The 26,101-nt window shown below is 71.5% G+C and overlaps 1 protein-coding gene across 4 annotated transcripts; it reads left to right on the top strand.

The window, feature by feature from the left end:
• The first annotated feature begins 891 nt into the window (after nt 1-891).
• Nucleotides 892-25,606, top strand: GPSM1 (G protein signaling modulator 1). Of its 4 annotated transcripts, none has more exons than XM_059658545.1 (14): nt 892-1,023; nt 7,138-7,359; nt 8,096-8,231; nt 8,424-8,566; nt 9,232-9,355; nt 9,531-9,646; nt 10,188-10,343; nt 11,049-11,157; nt 12,317-12,440; nt 17,793-17,863; nt 18,231-18,410; nt 22,553-22,709; nt 23,041-23,249; nt 24,142-25,606. In XM_059658545.1, exons 2-14 carry the CDS (start codon nt 7,139-7,141, stop codon nt 24,346-24,348), a joined length of 1,953 nt encoding a protein of 650 aa, XP_059514528.1. In that variant the 5' UTR covers nt 892-1,023; nt 7,138; the 3' UTR covers nt 24,349-25,606. The 4 variants fall into 4 exon arrangements, with proteins under 4 accessions (XP_059514528.1, XP_059514527.1, XP_059514530.1 ...); XM_059658544.1 differs by lacking the exon at nt 892-1,023 and adding an exon at nt 1,852-2,054; XM_059658547.1 differs by lacking the exons at nt 892-1,023; nt 7,138-7,359; nt 8,096-8,231; ... (4 more) ...; nt 11,049-11,157; nt 12,317-12,440 and adding an exon at nt 16,654-16,728.
• The last annotated feature ends 495 nt before the right edge of the window (nt 25,607-26,101 follow it).

Raw genomic sequence — 26,101 nt, 5'->3', positions numbered from 1 at the left:
GCCCAGCTGGAGCGGCCAGCAGGGGCCCAGGGGCCAGGGCCATCACGGGGCAGCATGGGCCCAGCAGCTGGAACCAGAGCTCCTACTGTGCGCCGGGCTCAGCGCGCCCAGACCCCTGACCCCTCGCAGCCCCTGTGGGACGGGCTGTGGAGCCCTCGTTACAGGCGGCAGGAGCGAGGCTCAGAGGGGGAAGGCAACGTGTGCTGGTCACACAGGCTTACCTCCGAGTCTGAGCCTGGGCCGGCTCGCGCCGAGAGTCCGGGCTCTCCTAGCCCAGGGACCCCAGCGCCCTGGTCTCCCTGCGTCAAGGAAGGAAGAAGAAATGCCCTCCCCCCCGCGGTGACAGCTACGGGGCCACCGAGCGCCCCTCAACCCGCCATCCACGGCTCATCACTATGGGGGCCTCCTTGGCCCAGGCCCCTGGCACACGCGTGGTCCACGTAGAGGCCACAGCCGGGGCCTGGCCCAGGTGGGCCCGGGGCAGCCCCTGCCCGTGCCGAGAGGCAGGCCTGGGCTGTCACAGACCAGGGGGGCCCCCTCCGCTGTACCCCGCACCCGCAGCGGCCGGCTGGCGGCGGCGGCCAAGGCCAGGCGCAAGGCCGTGCCCAGCTCCTGTGGCTATCGGGGGAGGGCGCGTGGGACCAGCCTGGGGCGCCGGCTCCGGGCACAGATGGTTCTCATTGCTGCCGCCTCTTCCTCGGAAAAACAAAGCAGCCGGCCAGGCCGTGCTTTATCTTGGGTTGGTTTCGACCCCGCTCCCTCTTCTTGGCCCGAGCCAGCCGCCTGTGGGCTGCGTCCTGCCAGGGTCTGGCTGGGAGGCTGTGGCATTTTTTCTGACCTGGGGCCGCTCTCCGGGGAGGGGCTGGACGCTGGGCGGAGGGGGGGGATGAGCGGGGAGTAGCCCGTTTCCCGCTGCTGGACTTGTCTCCATCCTGCTTGGTCACAGCGACTCTCCAGGGTTTGGGGTCTCCTGGCTGCACCAGGAAGGTTGGGAACGAGGAGGGAGCAGGACAGAACCAGAAGGTGAGACCCACATGTGCCCGCGGTGCCCAGGAGCTGGCCCTGCCCCCGACTGGAGAGAACACCCTGAGCCCTGGGGGGTGGGGGGGGGCAGAGCCAGGGCGAGGGCGGGTGGCTAAGAGGCCGCATCTCACAGCCGGGCCTTCGGGCCCCGGGAATTCAGAGCCGGAGGTGGCCCAGTGCCCACACCAACCGGCCGCTCAGCCAGCGGCCCTCCCTGCACCGGTCCAAGTCTCCCCCGGCCCCCTGGCCCCCCCCCCCCTCGCAGGTAAGGCCAAGGGTCGGAGGGGGACAAGGCCACTGCGGGTCTCAGGGTCTCGGTGGTGAGGGACAGCAGGGACGGGGCTGCCACTGTCCACAGCGCCCTGGCCGGGCCACACTGCCCCCCACGCCCCTCCCCCTCCATCCCTCCTCCCAGACCCCAGGTCACAGGGGCAGGGGCTGTTGTGATCAGCACCCCCAGGTCTCTACCCGAGGCCGAGGAGCTCCCCAATGCCCACTCCCCTGCCAGTTCCAAGGGGTGACACGCGGGGGCGGGACCAGAGGAGAGGGGGCGATGCCAAACAAAGGCAGCGGGTCCTCAACATCCCCCCGTGGGGGTGGCGGGAAGGGGGCGGGGAGGCCAGCGCGGCTCAGCAGCTGGGCCAACGCCGGGCCCAGCCCCGGATCCTGGGGTCGGGGCGCAGCACCGCCCGCCCCCCCTCCCCCCTGTGCCAGGCGCAGGAGGTCCCGCCCGCCCCCGCCGCGCGTGGCCGCAGCCGCCCCTCCTCCACCAGCGGCGGGAGGAGGGACCGTGACATCACGGCCACGGCGGGAGGGGCGGCGCCCGCGCACATCACTTCCTCGGCGCCTCCGCCGGCGGGGCAGGCGGACAGACGGTGGACAGCGGGCAGCGGGCAGCGCACGGGACGCCGACGCTGGGCAGCGCGGGGAGGGGTGCGGGGCCCTGGCCTTCGGCGACCCCGGCCCATGGCCAGCCCGGCCCCGCCCGCCGTGGACGAGCTGGCCGGCGCGGCGCGGCGCCTCTACTCCAGGTGGGCTGGGCGCCCCGGGCGGCGGGCGCGGGACCGGCGCGGGGCTCGGGCGACCCGAACAAAGGCGGCGGCGGGCGCGCAACGTGGCGGGGACGCGCCCTCCCTCCGGCCGGCGGGGAGAAGCGCCGGGGGCGGGTAGCGGGGATGTAGGGGGTGTGGGGGATGCTGGCCTCCCTCCGCGGGGGACCAGCGAAGGCCCGCAGACGGGTGGGCAGGGCGGGGGCTGGGCTGGGCTGCTGCCGCCGGACCCCCACCCCGGACATGGGAGCTGGTAGCTTCTCCCCGTGGTGGGGCCACCTGCACAGCCAGGTGGGGCGGGGGCTGCCAGGAGCTTCCCGCCCAGCCTGGCACCCCCTGCACCGCCGGCCTGCGCGCTCAGAGGCCGGGCCGCGCCCCCAGCCCGGGTCTAGCGGGTGGCACTGGGTTGAGGCTGCAGAGCCCGCCACCAGGTGGGTGTGTGCCGCCTGGAAAGACACCTGCCTCCAGGCAGATGCCTGGGCGATGGCACTGCCTGGGCCTGTGCCCCGTGCCCGCAGGGATGGCAGGGTGGCCCTGCCCAGGCTGCGTGCCTGCTTGGTGACTCCAGGCCTTTCCGGGGTGTTCCGCAGGGTGATGCCCTGGGCCAGGCCCTGGCGGGTACAAGACCCTCCGAGGGGCTGGGCTCTGCCAACCTATGCAGGGTCCAGACCAGTGGGGCGGGCACGCGTGCTGGGCAGGGACGATTCTTGGTGGCAGCTCCCAGGGGCGGGCCTGGCGCCCTGCGTGAGCCTCACAGCACCCCCCACCCCCGACCTGAAGGACATTGTCACCCCAGCTCCCCGGCCGCCCCTAACGCCCGGTCCTCGCTGTGGGGCCCTCAGGGGGCCGCGCCGGGCAGCCCAGCCGCAGGGAACCTCTGCCCGCGCCCGGGTGCGGAGTGGGGGCGTCGTGGCGGGAAAGGCCCTGCTGCCCCGCCCGCTGGTCTGCTCGGCGCTGCTGGCCAGACACAGCCCCATTGTGTGGGCTCCTGGGCCCCCCACGGGCGGGAGGGGGCGTGGTGTGGGTGGGTTTGCTGGCAGCTGATGCGGGAGGCCTCCCTGAAGGACCCCTCCAGGCCCCCGGGGATGGAGGGCTGTGCAGGCAGCCTTGGCCCAGGGCCGTGCTTCACGGAGGGGGTGTCGGTCCCAAAGAGGAGCAGGAGTTCATCTGGCTGCACCGGCTGTGAGTGTGTGTGCGTGTGCGTATGTGCGAGTGTGTGCGTGCGCGTGTGTGTGTGTGAGAGAGACAAATAGACAGACAGACAGGCTGGGAGACCGAGGACAGCTGAAGGCCCACAGCATCCTGGTCACCCCACGGCTTGACATGGGAGCCGGGGTGTGGGCTGGTGCCAGAGCCCAGTGGGGACACAGACAGGGAACTGGCCCGGGAGACAGCCCGGAGGGGACGCCGGGAGAGGCCTGGGGCCCAGCCTGCCTCCGTGTGAACCGAGGTCACGCTGAGCTGCCTGCAGGGCCGGCGAGCAGGCCCCCTGGGCTGAGAGCCGGGGAGCCAGGCCCAGGTGCGCAGCAGCTCCCGGGCAGAGCGGGCAGCCTCGGGCCAGGGTCCTGTGCCCCCCTGACGCCTGCGTGTCGGGGGAGGAGGGGCAGCCCACCGGGATGCGGTGTCGGAGCGGGAAGGCTGGCCACCCGGGAGCCATAACCACTTCACCACCGGGAGCCAGCAGGCAGCGGCGGGAGCGTGGCAGACAGCGCCGGCCTCCCGGCCACTGCGGTCTGGCTGCTGGGAAAGCGCCTGGTCAGCCCCTTGCAGGGAGCGGTGTGTGCGCCGACAGGATGGCGTGAGAGAGTAGACCCGCCAGGCTTTGGGCGGTGAGTCTGGCGGGGGAGCTAAGACCACAGCCCCGGGGACCAGAGCGCCCTGGCGGCCAGCCGGGCCCCAGTCTCCTGTCCCGAGAGTGGGCGCCGTGGCAGCCCTTGGGTGCACAGGCCTCGGGGAGGCCCAGGCAGCCGGTGGGGTGGGGAGCCGGCCGCGGGCAGGAGGGCTGGCCCGGGAGACCACTTGGCCCAGTGCACACGGGCACCTCGCCAGGTGCGGGGCAAACACCCGCAGGCCTGCAGAGGGGGTGTTGGGGCAGAGGCGCGGGAGGGGCCTGGCCGTGCGGGGCAGCTTCCCAGGGGACCCGGGAGGGTGGCCTGCAGTGCATGTGCCGGGCAGCAGCCTTGGGGGGTGGAATCGGGGCCTGGGGGTGCTGTGTGCCTGCAGAGTTTGGGGGTTCAGCTCATCAGCAGGGGCTGGACACGGAGCAGGTGGTCTAGGCCCCACCCACTCGGCTGAGCTGTTCTCGGGGGCGATGGTGGCATTGGACAGAGACCTCAGGGCAGGGAGGGGAGTGCCCGCTGGACACCCTTGGGAGCAGGGTCTGGTGTGGGCGGGTGCCTGGGGCCTGGTGCCCCCTCGGCATCCACTGCCCAGAAGGAATCCAAGCTGCCCTCCAGGTGGGCCCTGGGCTTGCCCCTACCCGGTCTTCACGTGGAGGGCGGTGTGTGAGAGCAGGGGCTGGGGCTGGCGGCAGACACACCCACTGCCCCGTCTCCTTCCTTCCTCCATTCCTCTGGGCTCCGCGCACCCCCCCCTCCGCCCCCGCCTGCCCACCGGCCCGCCCTGCTGACTGCGCTGATCCCGGCTCTGAGCTGCCCTTGATCCTGTCCACCTCGGGCCCTGGGAGCCCCAGATGATCCACTCGAGGACCTGGGTCTCCTGCCGCTGAGGCTGCCAGAGCCTTCAGCCCACCACCCTGGGGCGGGGAGCATCAGGGGAACCCCGACTTCAGTGCAACCCCAGGACCAACAGCCAGGGCAGGGGAGGGCTGACTGGCCAAGAGGGAGGCCGGGAGCCCGTGATGCTGGCCATGGCCGTGGAGGGCCAGCCTGTGGCCCTGAGCCTGGCCGACAAGGCGGCGTGCCCCACCCCCGCCGCCCGTGGGCCTGGAGCTGCAGCTGCTCGTGCAAAAGATGCGCAACCCGCAGAGGGCACCTGGGCAGGGGCGGGCGATGGGTGTCGGTGGGGCGGTCAGGTGCCATCGGAGGTTTGGGGGTGCGTGGAGAGGAGCCCTGTACACCTGCCTGGCCTTCTCCAGGTGACCTCCCTGCGTTGCTGGGGCTCATGTTAGACGCCCCTGTCTGCCTTCGCGATGACGCCCCATCAGGGTGACCCCCCCCTTGAGTTTGGGGCCCTGGTTCCCAAGCCAGAAACCTTGGCTCTGGGACAGGTGGGGGCGGCCAGGCCTGCCGGAGCCAGCAGGGCCTGTTCCTGCCCGAAGGGCCCACAGTTCAGAGCCCACGTCCCCCCACCGTCCCCGGAGGAGAGGGCAGGTCGCCCATCAGATGGCTGGCCAGGCAGCGGGGCAGGGACAAGCCGGCCCTCACGGAGTGGCCCCCGGCGTGGCGCCTCAGGGCTGCCCATGGGCGCCTGGGACGGGGCATCTGGCTGGCTCTTCCCGGAGCACCGCCAGTGGCTGCCCGGCATACGGGGGGCGGGGGGTCCTGACAGAGACCGAGGTCTCAAGGCCGTGTCCCTGACCGCTGGCTCTTGCCGAGGTCACACAGGCTCTGCTTGAATCTCGGGGGATGGGGAGGGTCCCAGAGCCCAGGGCCCTGGGTTCACGGAGGGGAGGAGCCTGCTCTGCCCCCGGTGTCGGGAGTCGGCTGGACAAGGGGTGGGGGCTTCCCCGGCAGAGAGCTGGGGGCCGTGGACGCAGCTTCCGAGGGTCCCCAGGCCCCGGCCTGCCGTGGGGTTGCGGCCGCCGGGAATGTTGGGGCGCGTGGGCGCGTGCAGCAGCGCGGAGGGCTGCATGAGGGGCGCTGGTCAGCGTTTCAGAAGCGCCGGCCCAGCAGCTGTTTATCTCTAAGGAGATGTGTTGGTTCCCAGAAACTGCTCATCGCACGTTTCCCGCAACACGGGGGGCGAGGGCCTTGGGCGCACGGGTCGTGTGTGCGTATGTCTGGATCCACGGGCTCCGAAAGCTCCACACGCAACGGAACGAGACAGGCCCGTGGGGCGGCCTGACCGTGTGGGACGTGGGGACAGGACCTCTGGGCTCCCCCTGCTGCCCGGCACTGAGCCCCCCTTCCCTCCGCCCTCGGGCCTCCTCTGGCTGGGGCGGCAGTGTCAACGGGGCCCGAGGCCGGGTCAGGCCTTGAGCCTGGGACCCACGTGACCAACAGGAGCCGCCGGGGGAGCCGAGGCCGGGGAGAGTGTCCGGCCCAGGCCGCACCGCAGGCAGGGCCACAGCCAGGCCTGGGCTGCCCCGACGCCCAGCTCCCCTGACGAGTCCTGAGTCCTGAGGGCAGCTCAGTGAGCAGGGCCCACGCGGGGTGCTGAGCGGGGCCCCCGGGTCAGGCCTCTCGTCTGAAGCTCCTGCCCACAGCCCGGGGAGGAGGGGGGACGGGGAGCCAGCACGGCTTCCCGCGAGGTGCTGGCGGTCACCCAGGCCCTGGCCTTGGTCCGTTTCCTCCCACAGCAGCACCCTGGGGTGGGGACGCATGGCGGCCGCTGTTTCTCAGGCCCGTCCTGGCCAGCAGCCCGCAGAGCGCTTCTCAGCCTGGGGCCGGGGCCCGGGGGCAGGACGGGCCGAGGCAGCCACGTCCCCCACGAGGACAGGCGGTGGCTGATCCTCCAGCCACTGAGGGTGAGCCCCCTCCAGGAAACGGGCTGGGGGAGGGGCTGGGCCCAGGCCCAGCCTGTGTGGCCGCGGGCAGCTGGCTGGCCCCCTCTGAGCCTCTCCATGCCTCTCAGGAAGATGGTGCAGGCTCCTAGCCTCAGGGGCCCCTCCCCCGGGCGGCTGACACTTGGGGGTCGCAGGGTTTGGGGCTCGGCCATTGCAGCCCGAGGTTCACAGACTCACGACTTCGGCCCAGGTGCTCCTGCGCCCTGGCAGTGAGCAGGCTCGGGCAGCGGTGAGCTGCACAGTGTGCCAGCCTGGGCATGGGCACGCCACCCGCCCGGCCCCGGCTGCTGGGCGTTTGTCTGTCTGTGTGTGGCCGTGGGATGGCCACAGCCCTGGAGGTCCTGGTCCCCAGCGAGCCGTGACCCTCCTCTCCGCCAGGATGGAGGCCTCGTGCCTGGAGCTGGCCCTGGAGGGCGAGCGGCTCTGCAAGGCCGGGGACTTCAAGGCGGGCACGGCCTTCTTCGAGGCGGCTGTGCAGGTGGGCACCGAGGACCTGAGGACGCTGAGCGCCATCTACAGCCAGCTGGGCAATGCCTACTTCTACCTGAAGGAGTACGCCCGCGCCCTGGAGTACCACAGGCACGACCTGCTGCTGGCCCGGTGAGCGCGGGGAGCCTGGGGGTGCAGGCCTGGGGGTGTGGGCGCGGGGGGAGATCGTCGGGGGAGCGGGGAGCTTTGGGGTGCCGGCCTGGGGGTGTGGGCACGGGGGCTCCGGCAGGATCTGCACGCCCTGCCCTCGGGGCCTGGCTGTCAATGCCAGCCGAGGGGCCGAGCTCTCCGGGCCCACAGGAGCCTGGGAAGGGGGCCAGGATCCAGGAAGTGCCCCCAGGAGGCCGTGTGTGAGCTGAGACACGTGTGAGCACGTCTGTATGTCTGCATGGGTGTGAGCATGGGCGAGGCCCCGTGTCCCGTGTGCATGAGCACACGTATGTGCCCGTGTGTCTGTGCCCGTCTCTGGGGCTGTGTGTAGAGGGGTAGCCCCCTCCCTGCCCTGTGTTTCTGGGTGTCCCTGCCCCTCCTGCTCCTTCTTCCGGCTGCAGGGGCCACTCCTCAGCCGCCTCAGTGGCCGGACCCCCAGCCCCAGCCTGTGCGGTGCTGGCAGGCGCCGTCAGACTCACTGCATGTCATAACGTTAAGTCTCACTTCAAGGCCCCCCAACTCTCCCTGCCTCCATCCAGGGCCCTCCCTGAGCCCCTCCCTGAGCCCCAGCAGCTGCAGGCGATGCAGGGCCCCCCCCTGGACCTGGCCCCGCGGAGGGTCGCCCTGAGTGCTGCACCCGGTCCTCCCCCACCCTTGCCGAGACTCCCTGCCGAGCTGACCCTCGTCCGCCCTCCAGGACCATCGGCGACCGCATGGGGGAGGCCAAGGCCAGCGGGAACCTGGGCAACACGCTCAAGGTCCTGGGCCGCTTTGACGAGGCTGCTGTCTGCTGCCAGCGGCACCTGGACATCGCCCAGGAGCAGGGCGACAAGGTAGGCGGTCGGCCCCCCCACGCCCCCCACACCCCCCCCCAGCATGTGGGCCTGGGGATGCCCCTCCCTGAGTCCTTGCTTTTGGAGCCCTGGGAACAGCCTGGACAGGCGCCCAGCTCTGCATGCGCCGTGGGGCCACATCTCCACCCAGGGGTGGCTTCGGGGCCACCCCAACCGCGGTGCCGCCCGCAGATCGGAGAGGCGAGGGCGCTGTACAACATGGGGAACGTGTACCACGCCAAGGGCAAGCAGCTGTCCTGGAGCTCCGCGCAGGACCCCGGGCACCTGCCCCCCGACGTCCGGGAGACGCTGCGCAGGGCCTCCGAGTTCTACGAGTGAGTGGGGGGCGGGGCGGGGCCACAAATGGCACACGCACTGCCCCAGGCACAGCGCCCCCCTCCCCGAGGGCCCCGACAGTGGCAGCCAGGCTGGCCTCCCCTACCCCCCACCTGCCCTCGGGGTCGGTGTGTCCTGCTGGTGCTCGCGGAACCGCTCACCCAGCGCGTGCGGCCTTTACAGCGCATGGGCTGGCCTGGCCAGGCGGGCATCAGCCCGCACGCTGAAGGGTCACAGGTCCGATTCCCGGTCAAGGGCCCATGCCTGGGTGGCAGGGGCAGTGCCCAGCCCGTTCTGGCAACGTGCAGGAGGCAGCCCCTTGCTGTCTCCCTCACATCGCTGTTTCCTCCCTCTCTTCCCGCTCGCTCTAAAACTCAATGGGAAAATACCCTCGGGTGAGGATTACCAAAAGCACCCCAACATTTGGCTGGAAACGGCCAGGGCGTTGGCCGAGCCCGCGGGCGTGGGAGAACTCTTCCCGTTAGAACAGAGGTTAGACCCGGGCCCAGTCGGGGACGGGGGAGCCGTGGCCGGAGCCTCGAAGCTCGGACGGCAACGCGCAGACCAGAGCTAAAGGGACCGCTCAGCGCGCTGTGCCGGGGGACGGTCCCAGGACCCCGCTGCCCCACCGGGAGGGCCACGGCTCTGACCCACTCGCCCCCAGGAGGAACCTGTCCCTGGTGAAGGAGCTGGGCGACCGGGCGGCCCAGGGCAGGGCCTACGGCAACCTGGGCAACACCCACTACCTGCTGGGGAGCTTCGTGGAGGCCACCACCTTCCACAAGGAGGTGAGCGGCTGACGGCGGGCGGCCCGACACCCACCCCAGGCTGTGTCCGGGCTTGGTGCTGGCTCCCGGGGCGCCCCCTCTGGACACAGACAGGGCGGGCCGCTGTGGGCCGGAGGCGGCAGTGCTGTCGGTTCGGTCCCGGCTGCTCTGTGACCCCGGCTGCGGTCGTCCTCAGCGCCTGGCCATCGCGAAGGAATTCGGAGACAAGGCCGCCGAGCGGAGGGCCTACAGCAACCTGGGGAACGCCCACATCTTCCTGGGGCGCTTCGACGTGGCGGCCGAGTACTACAAGTAGGCACCCCGCAGCCGGGAGGGGGGCCAGGGGGGGTCCCCGGCCACCCCAGGAGGGCTGACTGACAGCCGTGGGCCAGGGCTGCCGGGGCTTGGTGAGGGCCTTGTGCCCTGGCTGAGGGCCTTCCGGTGCCGGTTACTGGGGGGACCCAGAGCCGGTACAGCCGTTCCCATATGGACTCGGGACGGTCAGGACCGTTGGCTCCTGGGGGACCCTGATTAGGGCCAGGACACTCGCTGGGCCGTCGGCCTCCTGGTCTGAGTGGCTGTGCCAGACCACATGCACTGGGTTCTGCGTTGAGCCTGACGCCCCACGTCAGGACGCTGACCACATGCCGTGTCCCCAGGCCCCCCCGTGAGGCGCCGGGCCGGTGTGGGCAGAGCCTGGTGGGGTGCCGCGTCCCGACCGAGGGGGGCAGCGTGGTGGACGCCGTGGAAGGCGCGGTGGCCACCGCCCACCCTCAGGCAGGCGTGGGGGGCTGAGCAGGGCCCTGCCCCAGGGAGGGGGTGCTGGAGCCTCCTCTGGGTGACCCGCCCGCAGGAAGACGCTGCAGCTGTCCCGGCAGCTGAAGGACCAGGCGGTGGAGGCGCAGGCCTGCTACAGCCTGGGCAACACCTACACGCTGCTGCAGGACTACGAGCGCGCGGCCGAGTACCACCTGCGGCACCTGCTCATCGCCCAGGAGCTGGCCGACAGGTGCGTGCCCACGGGTGGGGGTGGGGGTACGCCGCCCGGGGGCTCCCGCAGGTGCTCTGCCCCCCCCCCCCCCACCACCCAGGGACCCTGGCAGGCGACTCGCAGTGACTCCGGCACAAGCCGGTCGGAGGGGCGCACCTAGTCACCGCTCATCGATCCTTTAAGACGCCCCCCCCCCCCCCCGTATCTACACAAACAGTCTCGTGCAGAGACAGACAGACCGAAGGTTCCTAAACGCATAGCCATGCAGGACCGTCTGGGGTGGGCGGCGGCCGGGGCACGGGGGCTCAGGGCCACAGGCTGCGGGCTCGCGCGGGTGGCGGAGAGGAGGTGGAGGAGTTTGGCCCCAGACGGTGGCAGTGGTCACGGGTGGCACGCGCCACCACCGAATCAATCGTGCTCCCAGACGGCGAAGCTTAGCTTAATGACCCAAGGGGCTGGGCCCGCTGTCCCCAGGGTGGAGGGAGCCCTAGGAGTGAGAGCCTTGCCGGCCACTAGGGGGCGAGCAAGCCATGCCGGGAACCCTGGTAGCTGAGTGTCCAGCCCCCCCACTCCACTCCTCGTGGGCGGCCCACCCCTGGACACCAACCCCCGTCCTTCCCACCTCCTGTCAGGCTGGGCCTGACCACCTGGACGCGGGGGCGTGGGAGGCTGGCAGGCCCGGGGGAGGGGCGTGCAGGTGTGGACTGTTTCCCTCCCTGGCAGAGTGGGCGAGGGCCGGGCGTGCTGGAGTCTGGGGAATGCCTACGTGTCCATGGGGAGCCCGGCGCAGGCCCTGACCTTCGCCAAGAAGCACTTGGAGATCTCGCAGGAGGTGAGCCAGGCCGGCCCTGCCCCGGCACCAGCCGCTGCCCCGGCCGCGCCGGAAGCTCCCAGGCACCCAGCCCACTCCCGTCTGGCCAGGTGCCCTGTGCGCTCCCGGCTCCTGGACTGTCCCGTGTCCTCTCGGTCCATCGCTGTGTGCTGCCCAGGGGCTGGCCTCCCCACCTCTCCTGAGGCCTGAGGCCAGGCGACCCATTGGCTGCTGCAGCCAGGAGGTGGGGGGGCGGGGGGCAGGGGGCCTGGGTTCCACCCCCCCAGTCTTGTGTGCCCTGTGGGCAGGCACACACCAGGCCCTTCTGTCCCCGCGGACCTGGTCAGGCCAGGCCACAGGGACGCCTGTGCCCAAGGCCCCGGGTGGGAATGACCTGCCAGAGGCTGCCCTGCAGCGTCTTCCGGGAACCTGCCAGCCCATCGCCGCCTTGGGGAGGGTGGGCAGGTCCCCTCCTGTTGTCAGGGCAGCCCCTGGCTGGGAGCCGCGGTGTCTCAGTGACCTCTGGTTCCCTGGCCCCTGGCTGACCTCTCCTGATCTGACCTCTCCCCCTTCCTGCTCCTTGCCCCCCGCCCTGCCTCCAAGAAGCAGCCCCCATTCAGAGCAGGGCCACGCCACCTCCCTCCCGCACGCCCCCAGCGCCCGCCCGGACCCACCACAGCCCTGTGTCTGGGGGCAGGTGCGGCCCACAGGTGCCGGGGGGAGATGGAGGGAGCAGGAGAGCTCGGGTCTGGGGAGGGCCTGGGCGGAGAGCCCTCCACCGGGTCCGCCCTGTCCCTCCGAGCACAGGCCCTGGCGCTCCTGCAGAAGCCCGCCGCCCTCCGGTTTGCTCCTGGCGCTGCACGCCCTCTGCACCCAGGTTCTCCCGGGAGCCTCTGTCCGAGCAGGAGCCGGGAGGAGCCTGGAGCCTGGCAGGCACCCGGGGGTGCAGCCTGGCCGAGCAGGCGAGGCCCATGGAGGGTGCCCGAGGAGGAGGGTCCCACGGGCAGAGGGACTGGCTGCTCGGACCCCAGCCTCCGGCAGCGGGAGGGAGGTGGCCTGGGTGCGCGAGGCCCCACCCAGGGACAGACCCCCTCCTCTGGGGCAGGTGCGGCCTGGTCTCCTTGGAGACCCAGAGGCCCCCCAGCCTGCTGCCCACTGACCTGGCACTGCTTGGCCACAGATCGGGGACCGAAATGGGGAGCTGACGGCCCGCATGAACGTTGCGCAGCTGCAGCTGGCGCTGGGCCGGCTGAGCAGCCCGGCGGCCGCGGAGAAGCCCGACCTGGCCGGCTACGAGGCTCAAGGTGAGTCCCCGGCTGGGGGGGGGGGGGGGGGCGGTGCCCACAGGCAGGCCTCGGCTGGGATCAGGGCCTTGGCGGGCAGGGCCGTGCAGGAGGGCCGCCTGGGAGGGGCTGGCGCCTGCAGGGCCGGGCAGTACTGCAGGTCCCACAGAGGTGGGCTCTGACCTCGAACAGGGGAAGGGCCCCGGAGGTGGGGAGCCCCTGCGCCTGGGGGTGTCAGCATTGGAGCCCTGCTCTGGCCTGCTGAGCCCACGGTGGGGGTGAGGGCACGATGGGCTATGCAGGTGCTGGGGGGCACACACGATGGCCCTGTCTCCCCAGGGCAGGGCAGGCGCGGGGAGATTGGAGATGGGATAGTTAGGCATTCGAGGGCTGGGAACAGCATGCGAAACGGGGGGGCGGGGGGCAATACGGGCCTCGGGCGCCTTCTTCATGGTCTCTGGGCAGCAAGAGCCTGTGGTCACCCTCGCCGCCCCCCCCAGTGGCCCCTCGGCCGGCAGGAAGGGGAGGGCCCTCTGCTCCTACCTTGCTGCCCCCCAACCCCCCCCCAACGTCCGAGGACGCCCCAGGGGACCAGGTGGGAGGGGCTGAGTCAGCAGATGGAGTGGGCACGGGGCACTGATCAGGTCCAGCCGCTGGGATGACCTCATCGCTCCCGGGCTGCTGGTCGCCCCGTGCAGGTCAGCGATGCGCACGCAGGACAGACCGTTCCCTGCCGAGCAAACAGATGAAGAGGCGGGGGAGGGGGGCTGGGGCGGGGGAGGGGGGCTGGGGAGGGGGGCTGGGGCGGGGGAGGGGGGCTGGGGCGGGTGCTGGGCGGGGGCGGGGGAGGGGTGCTGGGGCGGGGGAGGGGTGCTGGGGCGGGGGAGGGGGGCTGGGGAGGGGGGCTGGGGCGGGGGAGGGGGGCTGGGGCGGGGGAGGGGGCTGGGCGGGGGAGGGGGGCGGGGGCGGGGTGCTGGGGCGGGGGAGGGGGGCTGGGCGGGGGAGGGGGCTGGGCGGCTCAGGCGCGAGGTAGCGGCCCCTCCCCGCCCCCGTGGTTCTTGCGTTTTCCTGGAGTCTGGCCCCGCCTCTCGATGGCCATGTTCCCGGGGCACCCCCTGCCCCCCACCTGGGCTGCTGAGAGCCAGGCCACGAGTCGGCTGCTGGGGGTGGGTCCCAGGGTTTCTGGCCGTGGCCTGTCCTAGGAGATGGGGGTACATGTCACCCCCAACTCAGCTTGCTGAAGACTGAAGGGAGGGAGCCGTCCTCTGGGGCCCTCGGCCTGCCCGTTTTGGGGGTGCTGTGGTCGAAGGAATGGGATGGAGTGTGTCCCCCAGGAAGCATCAGGCCAGGGTGTTCCGAGGCTGGGCAGCTCTGAGAGCCCCTGGCAGCCCCTGGCCCTTGGGGGCCACCCTCTGGGAACCCGGGCAGGAGGTGGGGGCAGGGCTGTGCCTGGAAAGGCCCGTCCTCCTGGGGGAAGGGGGGCCGTGGTGGGTGAGCAGCCCGCTGAGCGGAACAAGGCGGCTTCTGTCCTCCTCACGCCAGCTCCTCGGGCTGGACCCTCCCCGGCCAGGCCCCCCGCAGCCCCCCCAGCAGGCTGGCGGCCAGGGAAGCCCGCAGGCCCTGGGAACAGGCCATCCTGGGAGGGCGGTGGCCCTGCAGCCTGCCCAGGCCGGTGCGGGGGGGGGGGGGGTCTGGGGGCCACAGCCTGGAGGCTCCGGCTCTGGGGTGCGGCCTGCCTGCCACTGGAGGCAGGCGGGCGCCCTGAGTGTGGGCGGCCCTGGAGGAGACCCGCTCAGGTGAGCCCTGCTCAGCTGCCTGCAGGGGGTGGCACTCATTCCCTCACGCCCCCCCCCCCCCCCCGGGTGCCTCCTGAGCCAGGGTGGTGGGCTGGCCCAGGTCCCAGAGCCAAGCACCCACTTCTGGGAACTCCCCTGAGGGGTGGGGCAACCACATCTCCAGAGCCTGTCCGTTGGGGTGGGGGGTGGAGGGGAACAGGGAGCACCTCGGAGGGCAGGGGCTGGGCCCAGGAGAGGGGGTGCAGCGCGCGGTGGGCGTGGTCTGTGGCTGGTGTCTGGCCGGCTGGAGCCAGGCCTTGGGCTTGCTTCCTTGTCTTGATAAAAACAGGGCCCCTTCTGCAGCTGGAGGACCCAGAGCCTCTCCATTCAGCCCCCACCCCCCAGCGAGTCTGTGTGGGTGGGGCGCCTCCCTGTCACTGTGTCTCGGCCCCAGCGTCCAGGTGTCCTGGGTGCCCACCTGCCCTTCCCAGCAAGGGCACCTGGCGATGGGCGGGCAGGACGAGGGCCCGGGACATCCCCGACGCGCTGCTCGATCGGTGCAGAGCAGAGGGAGCCAGTCCGCCTGCCCTCGGTGGGGCGTCCCCCGTCGGTCCCCACGGGCCTGGGCCGTCCCGTCCCCCAGGCTCGCACTGCTCTGCGGCTCCCCCCTCCTCCCGGCCCTGCTCAGGGCGTCCGGGCGCAGAGCGGCAGGAGCCCCCAGGACACTGCACGGAGGGTGGAGATGCACACGGCGTGTTGTCCGAGGGGCTGTTCAGACCGCGGGCTCTGGTCCCGGCTCTGCTGCGTCCTGGCTGGCCAAGTGTCCGGACCCAGCTGTGCCTCAGGGTCCCCATCTGGGAAGTGGGCCCACGGTCACCCTGGGAACGGCACCTGGCAGGAGTGAGGGCACAGCTGCCCTGTGCAGGCGCGCCTGCGGCCCTGACTTCCCCGTCCTGCCCCTGCCTGCCCCTCCCCGCTCTGTGGCCTTGTCCAGGCGGCCCCCTCCCTGGGCCCAGCCAGTGTCCACCGTCTCGGGAGGGCGGCCCGAAGGGGATGGTGCATGGGGAGCCGCACGCAGGGGCCCACACGCAGGCGCTCAGCCAACACTAGCTCCTCGCCACGTCCTGATGTAGCACCTACTGTGCGCCAAGCCCTGGGGGAGCGCTAGGCCAGTGATGGCGAACCTTCTGAGCTCGGCGTGCCAGCATTTTGAAAAACCCTAACTTCACTCTGGGGCCATGCCACATAGAGAATTTTTTTGATCTTTGCAACCATAGTAAGACAAAGATTTATATTTTTGATATTTATTTTATATATGTAAATGCCATTGAACAAAGGAAAATCAACCGAAAAAATGAGTTCGCGTGTCACCTCTCAGACGCGTGTCCTAGGTTCGCCATCACTGCGCTAGGGGCACCCCAGGGGCCAGAACAGGCAAGGATGGCGATCAGTCCTGTGCCAGGAAGTCGCCTGTGTCCCCGGGCTTCGGGGGAACACGGGGGACAGTTGGGGTGTCAGGTGGACAGCGGGTGGCTTCGCGGAGGCCGTGTCAGTCCGCGCCGGCTGTGCCATGGAACCGCGGACCGGGCGGGCGGCTGAAACAATTCTTTCTCTCAGTCTGGAGGCTGGGGTCCGAGTTCAGGTGCCAGCGCGGTGGGTTCCGGTGAGGGCTCCCCAGCTTGCAGAGGGGAAGAGTGGGGTGCAGGAGAGAGCGAACTGTCTGGTCCCTTCTGAGGGCACCAACCCCAGCACGGGGCCCACCCCCGTGACCTCAGCCACCCCACGTCACGTGCCAGGGCCCACGGCCCAGCCGTCACACTGGGCTCTGGGCGTCCACGTACGACACAAACATGCAGCCCTTAACGGTGACATCTGAGCAAAGACGAAGGAGAGGGGGAGTGAGCCCTGAGCAGAAATGGAGGAACCGTGTCCAGACACGGGCCCCCCATGAGCGAGCCTGGCCCGAGGGAGGGAGTAGCGGGGCTGTGCCTGGGGCAGATGAGCGCGAAGGGGGGGGGGGGCGCGGCAGGGCTGACAGGGAGGAACAGAGCTAACGGGGCCTAAGCTGTGCGTAGAGAAGGGATTTGGGCGCAAGGCTGGGGGGGCGGGCGGGTGTGGGGCAGGCGGGCGGCACGGGACTCCATCTGGATGAGGCGGGAAGGGGTCGGGTTGGGACAGGATGTCAGGGTGGCTGGTGGGGCAGATCCTCACCAGGGAGGGAGGGACGGCCGGGGAAGTTTCCAGGCCTCGCCCTCAGGTGGGAGGGGCGGGCGGGGAGCGAGCCGGCGGTGCCCGGCCTGAATGCCCCCAGTCAGCCGAGGTGTGGGTGCCGGACGGGCAGGCGGGAGGACCGGGGCTCCCTCCACACAGAGGCCGCATTTAGCCGGGCCTGAGGCTGCCGCCGCGCTGGCCACGGGGACCCGCCCGGAGCTGGACGCTGCGTGTCGGGGCGGTGCAGCTGCTGCCGAGGCCAGGGACTCGGAGGGCCAGGAAGGGCCAGAGCGGCCGAGGGGGGCCCGGGCCCAGCAGACAAGGTGGGGAACCCGAGGGGGGCCCTCAGGGTGTCGGGCGGCCGAGAGAGAGGCCCCACCAGGCCGGGCGGGCGATGGAGCAGGGGCCTTGCTGGCCGTGGGGAGCAGGGACCTGTGCCGCGTCCGGCCCTGCGGCCCCTCAGCCCTGGCACCGAGGTGTCCCTCCTTCTCCCTCCTTCTCCCCATCCATGCAGATGGCAGAGGGGCGGGCAGAGCCTCCAAGTGCCATGGGGTCTGAGAGTGAGTCCTTGCTTCTTCCTCATGGGCTGGGAGGAGGGGGCCCTGACCACACCCTGGGGCCCGTGTCCCGCAGCCTCAGGGGCAGGGAGGGCAGCAGTGGCCCCGCCTGGGCTCCTGGGACAGCGGCTGCGGCTGCGGCTCCGGGGCCACTGTGTTCCCGCCCAGGCCGGCTCCTTTCCCGCCTCTAGAGAGCAGGACGGGGTGTGGCTCCCCCAGATCCTGGAGGCCGGATTGGGAGAGGGCCCGGCCGCCCAGCCATCCCCTCAGCCCGCTCTGGACCCCAGTTCTCATGAAGCCCTGGACACTCGGTGGCTCCGTCCCCCGGGGCTGTCCGGGCAGGAGGTGTGGCCGGGGCTGGGGGCTCCCCGTAGGCCACAGCGGTTCTCAACCTTCTGGCCCTTTAAATGCAGTTCCTCATGATGTGACCCAACCATAACATTATTTTCGTTGCTACTTCATCACTGTCATGTTGCTGCTGTGATGAATCGTCATGTAAATATCTGATCTGCAGGATGGTCTGAGGCGACCCCTGTGAAAGGGTCGTTCGGCCGCCAAAGGGGCCGCGACCCACAGGTTGAGAACCGCTGCCGTAGGGCCTGCAGTCGTGGGGCCCGCGTGGGGCCTGGGCAGCCGCCGAGTGGGCAGGGGAGAGCCGGGTCCAGAGCTGGGGCCCTGGCCCTTACGGGGGACACGGCAGTCAGACCCGACCCAGGCCCTGCAGGGCGCACGCCGCCTCCACGCGGGCGGGAGAGGCGAGCTCGGCCCCGGTGCCGGCCCACCAGCCTCCGCCCCCCGGGCCCCGCGGGCTGACGGCCGCTGTTTGGCAGGGGCCAGGCCCAAGAGGACGCAGCGGCTGAGCGCGGAGACCTGGGACCTGCTGAGGCTGCCCCTGGAGCGGGTGAGCGGGCGGGCGGGCGGCTGGGGACACGGCGGGGACAGGAGGACGTCAGTGAGTGCAGAGCGTGGGCCGCGGGCTAATGAGGCCGCTGCCTGTCTGCTGAGCGGCCACCTCTGTCCACGCCATCCCTGCCCGGGAGACAGACGTGCCATCTGCCCATCGGGTCCCTGAGAGGCCCACAGGCCTGTCGTGCCACCGCCCACTCCCTCCCTCCCCCCATCAGGGCCCTGCCCGCCGGAACCCCGGGGCCCGAGCCCCGTGTCCTCACCCCACAGACCCCTCTGCCCTGCCCAGCACGTCCCCAGCCCCCCATTAGGGCCTTGGGGTGCTGGTGGCCCACCCACGCCAGGCCTCCCGCCCTCCCCAGGAGCAGAATGGAGACAGCCACCACTCCGGGGACTGGCGGGGGCCGGGCAGGGACCTGCTCCCCCTCCCCGTGAGGAGCCGGAAGTACCAGGAGGGGCCGGACGCCGCTGAGAGGAGGCCCCGGGAGGGCGGCCACTCCCCGCTGGACAGCGCAGAAGTCCGGGTGCAGATGCCACGCACGGTAGGCAGCTTGCCCTCGGCTCAGCAGGGGGCCCGGGGGCCTCACCGCCCGTCAGGACGGCACACGGGGGCCGAGGTCACGGCCCTGGCCGCCCGGACCTGCCGGCAGCGCAGGGACATGTTGAGCTGTGAGCCGCACCCACCCCGCCGGCCCCGCGGACAGAGCAGCCATGCCCAGCGAGGGGACGGTAGACGGACGGTGGGGGCGGGTGGACGTGCTGGCCTCCTGCAGCCTGGCAGGTGTCCCTCTGTGCCCTGAAGCCCCTCCAGGCTCACGGGAGGTCAGGGTTCAGAGGTCAGCCTAGACGCCCCCCCACCCCAATACCTGGTCCAAGCCTCCGGAATCAGTCTGAACGGTTCCCTCCACGCTGTCACCCCCGCCCCAGCCTGTGGGTGTCTCGCAGATTCTCCACACGGTGGCTGCTGCCCGCCCTTTCCCAGGAGCGCGGGTGGGGTCTCTGCCGACCCCTTTGGCCCCAGCGCTGCTGTCGTCAGGGCCTGTGTCCGTGAGCTGAGGAGGGATCGCTGCACAGGAGGGGGCGCTGGACGCCGGGCGAATGGCCGTGTGGTTGGGGTCCAGGCAGTGAGGGCCTCGCCCCACAGGAGGGCCGTGCGGTCTGAGGGCACCGGGCATGGGGGACAGGGCTGGGTAGGCCCAAGATAGAGCCTGGGGGGTCCTGAGCGGGCCCAGCCAGAAAGGACCGGACAGGGAGGACCCCAACACCCAGGCACGGGGGGGGGGGGGGGAGCCACGCGGCTGAGGCACAGGGAGGACTGCCCAGGGCTGAGGGTGGGTGGCACCGGACCTTGCTTGTGGCCCCGTCCCCGATCTCCCCCACCCAGGCAACAACACTGCCCGCACCCACTGTTGTCACGTGACCCGGGGCTGAGTGAGGCGGGGGCAGAGCCCAAACCCCAATTCCCTGGCGTCTCCCCCACAGCAGGGAGAACAAAGGGACTTGTCTTTCTGGCTCCCGCACTCCTCACCCACAGCAGCCTCCCGCCCGACAGCTGGTTCCACCAAAAGGCAGCCGGGGCCAGCGGTGCGCCACCTCCAGTGCCCAGGGGCTCAGCCTCGGGCAGAGGTGGGCCCAGCCCGCGGGGTCCAGGCTGTCCCCATCCAGCCAGGCCAACGTGCCCCCGGCCCACATCTGCCAGCCCCCCCATGCTGCTCCCTGGCACCCCTGTAGCTGCCGCCTGGGACCCCTTCTTCTGGACAGACAACAGCCGACACCCGGGCCTGTCCTGTGGAGCTCGTTTACAGAAACCCCAAAGGGGAAACTGAGGCAGAGGGCAGGGGTGTCAGGCCGGACCGGTGGCGCTGGGGCTCCAAGGCCTGGTCGGCCCAGCACCTGAGGCTTGGTCCCGTGAGAACAGCGGGCTTCGGGGTGCTGGTGTTGTGGGGGGACTCCCATGGCCGTGCTGAGCCTGGCCCCACTGGAGGCCCGGACCCCGGTGGCAGGGTGAGCCCCCTGCCCGCCAGGCACCTGACCCAGCTCCCCGGCCAGGAGGCAGCCTCGGAGGGCGGGGCCTGGGCTGTGGGGGACCCCTCTGCCCCGGGATCTGCGCTTGCTGTGGAGGGAACAGGGCAGGAGGGCCCGGGAGGAGGCTCCAGTGGCCCCGTCCTGGCCTCACTCCTGCAGCTCACAGCCACTGCCCGGTGCTTCTTGGTGAGCCCGGGCTGGCCGTGGTGACAAGGACAGGCCTCCTGCGCCGGCCTCCAGGGCAGGAAAGGGACGTGGGGGACAGCTGAGGCAGGGAGGGCCCTGGCCTTGGGGCTGGGCGGAGGCCAGGGGGCTGCTGTGTGGGGAGGGGCCGTGGGAGGGTGTCGGGCTGAGGGTGACCGAGCCCCCAGGTGGGAAGGCCCAGGGACCAGCTCCCCGGGGGCGGCCGCCGTCCTAGCTCCGGAACCGCCTGGAGACAGTGGCGGGTCTCCGGGCTCACCCAGGAGGGAAGGACGCGGGTCTGGGCTGGGAGTCGGTTCCCATCCCCCAGGCCCTCCGGTGTGACCGCCACTGGCCCAGCCAGAGGCTCAGTGCTGTGCTCAGGGAAATCCACTTCCGAGTGTTTACGGAGCGCCTGTGTGTGCCTGTGTGTGTGCGTGTGTGTGTGTGTGTGTGTAAGCGTGTGAGTGTGCATGAGCGTGTGCGAGGGAGCGAGCTTCGGCGCTGGTGGGCGGGGACGGGGAGGGCCCTCACGGGTCCTATTTAAGCGCGCAGCTCCCAGGGCCCCGAGTCTCAGCGGCGAGGTGCGCGGGCAGGGCAGTGAGTGGCACGGGCACCTTGGCGTCCTGCCCTGGCCCCACGTGGCCAGCACCCGGTGGACCCAGAGAGCTCCGGACGCGGTGTGAGTGTGGGGCCCTGACCGGTGGAGGGGGAGCCTCCCGGTCCGTGTGGACCCCAGCAGAGCTGTGGGGGAGGGGTCTGGCAGGTGGGTGTGCAGTCAGCCCCGGGGACTGGGTGGTCATCCCAGGCCCCGTGCCCGGGTGAGTTCAGGGTGTTCCCTGCCCCTGCGGCCTCCCCGCCTGCTCTCAGCCCCGGCCCTGGGTTCTGGGCAGCGCTGGGCCATGGCATCACCCCTGAGGGGCTGGCTAGGCAGGCGGGGAGGGGCAGCCCAGGCCGGGGGTGGGGGCTGTGCTCCCAGTGAGAGACTGGCCTGAATTCTAGCAGGGGCTGGAGTGAGGCCTGAGGAGCTCTGAGACCCGGGGTGGACGGAGCCTGAATTTGGGGCAAAGGAGAGGTCAGAGCAGGGACAGCCCCCAGGCCCGCTGGGCTGGGCTCCAGGTGGTGGCCTGAGCGAGGGCGCGGGGGCTCCGAACTGTCCAGACCCTCCCGTGTGCACCTCTGGTCTCGGGCCCACAGCCCCGTCACACGGGAAGCGTCAGCCCTTCCCAGGTGCCCCGGCTCCCGGGGGTGGGGCTGCCAGGCCCGGGATGGGCTCTGCCTGTGCCTCAGGAGCCTCTGTGTGTCCAGGGCCCTCGGAGGCCGGCCCCGCCCCCCCCCCCCCCCCCCGCCCCGTCCCCGGTGGCGATGGGCTGCGGAGGCCTCGGGGCGAACCCTCTCCTTCAGGCGCCTCCGGGGGAGGCTGGAGAGCGCTGGGGTCACACCTGTCCTGGGAGGGGCTGGCTCCCTTCACCTGGCCTGTGTGGGGTGCTGCTGTGCTCACCCCACTCCTGGCTGAGCCCGGGGTTCCCCACAGCCACTCAGCCCACAGCAGCCTGGGAGCAGAGCCCACGACCTCAGGGGAGGCACCCGGCCGCCCCGCGCTGTGCTCCGCCTGTAGGTCCCCATGAGGCCTCGCCAAGGGCAGCCCCCGCCAGGGCCCCTCATGCCAGCTGTCCCTTCCCTGCCTCCCGGCTGTGAGGTTGGGGGGCCGCAGGAGAGCAGAGACCTGGGGGGCCTTAAACTGTGGCGGCCTTGGCTCTGGGCCTGCGGGGGGCGGGGGGAACCTGCCGGGGTCTCTGACCCCCGAGCTGCCCCTCCCCACAGCGGGAGGCCAGGCTGGCCACTCCTGCTGCCGTGAGCTGGGGCCTGCGAGCTCGGGGCCTCCGTCTCCCCGTGAAGTGGCGGCAGGTCTCTGCTGCTGTGGTCTCTGCGCGCCCAGCCCAGCGCGGAGCGAGCCGGAGGCCACCAGCTGAGAGATGGCCGGGGGCTGGGCAGGGCCCTGGACCAGGCTGGGAGGCTGGGGGTTGGGCCTGCTCCGGCTCTGCCCTCTGGGGAGGCCCGACAGACCCCACCTTCCAGCCGCCCCTCCTGTGGGTGTGAACCGAGGCCCCGGGCCACCTGCCAGGAGGGACTCCGCCAGGCCCAGTGGCCCCGTATCTTGTCTCTCACCCCACCTTCCCCTTCCCTCCAAGGACCACTGTCCCCATCCTGACCCACCGGTGGGACCTGCCTGGGCCCGGCTGGGTCACCCTGGGGTCAGGCTGCACTGATGGCATCTCCTGGGGCCCGGGTGGTCCAGCTGCAAACCCGGGGAGGGGCAAGGTCATGGCCGAGGATGAGGGACTGACGGGGCGAGGGGCGGCCTGGGACCAGAGGCCGAGGGGAGTCCTGCCCCCGCCCAGGCCCAGCAGCCCCCGGGTCGTGTCGGGGGCTGTGAGGGGGCCTTGGTGGCCAGCGCTGACCGCCCCTCCCGTCCCAGAGCCTCCCGCGGGTCCCGTCCACCGACGAGGAGTGCTTCTTCGACCTGCTGAGCAAGTTCCAGAGCAGCCGCATGGACGACCAGCGCTGCCCGCTGGAGGAGGGCCAGCCCGGGGCCGCCGAGGCCATGGCCGCCCCCGCCCTGGAGGAGAGGATGGGTGAGCACCGCCGGCTCCCGACCTTGAAGGGGCAGAGCCCCCAGCTCCCAGGGCGAGGGGGGCGAGGGGGCGAGGGCGGTGCAGCCGCTGCCAAGTGCCCGCGTCACTGAGCTCCCGCCCCCGCCTCTCCCAGCTGCCTCCTGGGACGTGTCATCCGCCCTCCATCCCGTGTCAGAAGCTTCATGTCGGGGGCGGGGGGGGGGGCTCCCCTCCTGTCATGTCCTGGAGGCAGGTGTGGGGGCCCCGGCAGGGGCAGCGGGGACCCCGCGTGCCCCCAGCAGTGCTGTGGGCTGGGCTGACCTCCCGGCCCTCCCTGGCCCTGTCCCCGCAGCCCAGCCCTCGCTCACAGCCTCCCCGCAGACGGAAGAGCTCTTCGACCTCATCGCCAGCTCGCAGAGCCGCCGGCTGGACGACCAGCGCGCCAGCCTGGGCCGCCTCCCGGGGCTGCGTGTCACCCACAACAACCTGGGGCACCTGCGTGGCGACAGGGACCCCCAGGCGCCGGGGGATGAGTTCTTCAACATGCTCATCAAGTGCCAGGTAGGCACTGCCCTGGGTGGGGGGTGGGGGGCGTCCGGCCCAGGCCCCCTGCAGGGCTCTGCCCTCCTCTTAGGCAGGGTCTGGGGAAGCCTTGGGGGTGTTAGGGCGGGGCGGGGGAGGGGGGAATGACAGGTGGCTCAGCAGGTGTCACCAAGCGGCCATTGGTGGTCAAACCCCCCTGAGGTCACCCCCGGAAGTCCTCAGTTTGGCTGTTCGGACAGAGCTGGGGGGTCCCCAAGGCAGTGGCTTTGGGGACCCCTCCAGCCTTCCACCCTGGACAGAGAAAAGCCGCAGGCCAGACGGCACCCGGATGGGGAGGCGGCGGGTCTCACTGCCCGGGGTTTCCAGCACGGGGCCCAGGCCAGCAGAGCCTCCCGGGCAGGGGCCGGGCACACGGCCTGCGGGCAGAGCGGGCAGTTTGCAGACGTGACGCTCGTTCCACAGACAGGAAAGCACCGCCCTCGGCGAGCCTGGGGGCCCCCCCGAGCCCCCCGTCCACATGCACGCAGGCTCCTGGCCCTTCTGCTCCAGACCCTGCAGAGAAGCCCCCGCGCTGCTCAGCCCCCGAGGCCCCCAGCACCAGCCCCACGCGAGGCCCCTGAGGAGCTCCCCACCCCAGGCTCCGGGGGCTGCGGCCTCCCGCCCTGTCCCAGGGACTCCTGACCACACCTCTGTCAGGGTGCTCTGGGGGGGCCCCGGCAGCTCCACCTCCCAGACGGCTCACCCCACACCTGCAGCTGTCCACCCCCCACCCCGAGGCGGCCTCGCCCTCCTGGCCTGGCCGGTGACTGGCCGACAGCCCGTGCCTTGGGGTTGTCCGCGAGGCCTCTGCTGGGCCGGCCCCCCGAGGCCTGGAGGGCCAGGCCCCCGACCGCGTGTCCGCTCTGCCCAGTCCTCCAGAATCGACGACCAGCGCTGCCCGCCGCCCGACGGGCTGCCCCGCGGCCCCACCATGCCCGACGAGGACTTCTTCAGCCTCATCCAGAGGGTGCAGGCCAAGCGCATGGACGAGCAGCGGGTGGACCTCGCCGGGAGCCCGGAGCAGGAGGTGGGCGGGCCCCCCGAGCCTCGGCAACAGTGCCAGCCCGGCACCAGCTAAGGCCTTGAACCCACAGCCAGGCCCACCCTCCTGGAGGCCCAGGGAGCGGCTCTATCGCCCAGGATGCCCACAGCCTCTGAGAAGCTCATCCTCCCTAGGCCGTGGCTGAAGGCCGCTGGCCCCCGCCTTCCCCACCGAGCCGGACACCGGGCACCGCCCCCTCTGAATGTCCCTCCCCAGGGAGGCAGGCTGGGCCAGGCCAGGCCGCCTGGGGGGAGGCCTTCTCTGTCCTGGGCCCGCCCCCCGTGGTACACAGCTCCCCGCAGGCCTTCCTGGTCAGCCCTCCCTCGCCCCGACCCCTGCCCAGGTGCTGTCCAGGCCTGGGCCTCTCCCTGCCCCACCGCTGTCCTGCCGCCAAATGTGAAAACCCTGCTGCCGCCCCACCCCCCAAAGGTTCTGTGCCGCCTCCTCAGGGGGCCGCCAGCGACACGGACGTCCCAGAGCCGGTCCCAGGCAGGCCAAGCGCAGACATGCTGGTCCCAGCCCCGGCCTCTCACCCCCAGGAGGGCCCCTCCCTCCCACCCAGGCTGCAGCGGGGGGACAGGAAGCCCACAGTGGAGGCAGGCTCACCTGCTCCCACAGCCCCTGGCCCTGAGCCCCAGCCCCAGGCGGCCCTGAGCAGGCAGGCCCGAGAGGAAGGAGGGGGTGAGCGTCCACATTCCTCAGCTCCAAGCTCGGGAGCCCCGCCATGGATGGGGCCTGGGTGTGCGGGGACCGGGGCCAGCCAGGCCTGCACCTGGCCGTGCAGGACGGGCAATCGCCTGGAGGCTGCCACACCATGGCCACGGGTGGCAGCGGGTCAGCAAAGCTGGGAGGCTCAGCTCCGCCCTCCCCCACCAGCGAGGGCTGTCGTCCCTGCCTCCTCCGTATGTGGAGGGGGTCCTGCCCCTCCCTGTCCCCAAGTTGGCCACGGGATGGGCAGGAGACAGCCCTCACCCACACCCATTCCTGGGCCCACTCGCAGGCCCCCTTCTACCCCCACCCCCCGGCCTGGGGTTGATTCTCAGCCCCAAGACCCAGGATGGCCCCTCCTCTCCAGGTCCTGCTCTCAGCCCCGCCCTGGGCTTGGGGGGAGGGGGGTGCTGGGGCCCGCCTGGCGGGGTGTGACGCGGGGTGTGGGGACCGAGGGCGGGGCTGGCCGCCGGTACTTGAAAGGACATGCGTATTTATTACCCTCGCGTTTCTGCCATTGTCCAAGGGCCCTTCCCAGACCAAGGGTACATCTGTTTTTCCGGAGAAATAAAGTCGGCCGAGCGAATGCTGTCCGTGTGGGTTTGGGGGGGGGCGGTAAGCTAGCCTGCGGGCAGAGGTTCCAAGTGCCCGCCGCCTGGGGTGCCCTGCTCCACCCCCACCCTCACCCCTCAGCCTTGCCCCTGCGAGGGGCAGTCGCTGTCCTAACTGGACTCACACGCCAGGATGCGCTTGCCTTTTGGGTCTCAAGTCCCCACCCAGGACCGGAGGGGCCACCTAGAGCACGGGGGGTGCAGTGGGCCTGTGACATCACCGCCCCCCCAGACCCTGATGGACGCAGCTGAGAGAGCAGCCTGGGGCGATGCCCCACAGATATGGACACCCCAAAATAGCAGCCGTCATAAGGCCCTGTCCCCAGGAGGGTCTGGGCACCGGGTGGGGCAGGGGGGGGCCCCACTCTCCTCACTCCCCAAGACCCACTGCTCCATCCACACCCCACACTGCCCACAGGGGCCGGGACCCCGCAGAGGGGCGAGGTTGGCTCAGCAGGCAGGAGCACACG

This window comes from Myotis daubentonii, chromosome 11 (assembly GCF_963259705.1).
Source record: "Myotis daubentonii chromosome 11, mMyoDau2.1, whole genome shotgun sequence".
In the NCBI taxonomy this organism is placed as follows: domain Eukaryota; kingdom Metazoa; phylum Chordata; class Mammalia; order Chiroptera; family Vespertilionidae; genus Myotis; species Myotis daubentonii.
The sequence above is the reverse complement of the archived record's forward strand: the minus strand, read 5'-3'. Positions and strand labels throughout refer to the sequence as shown.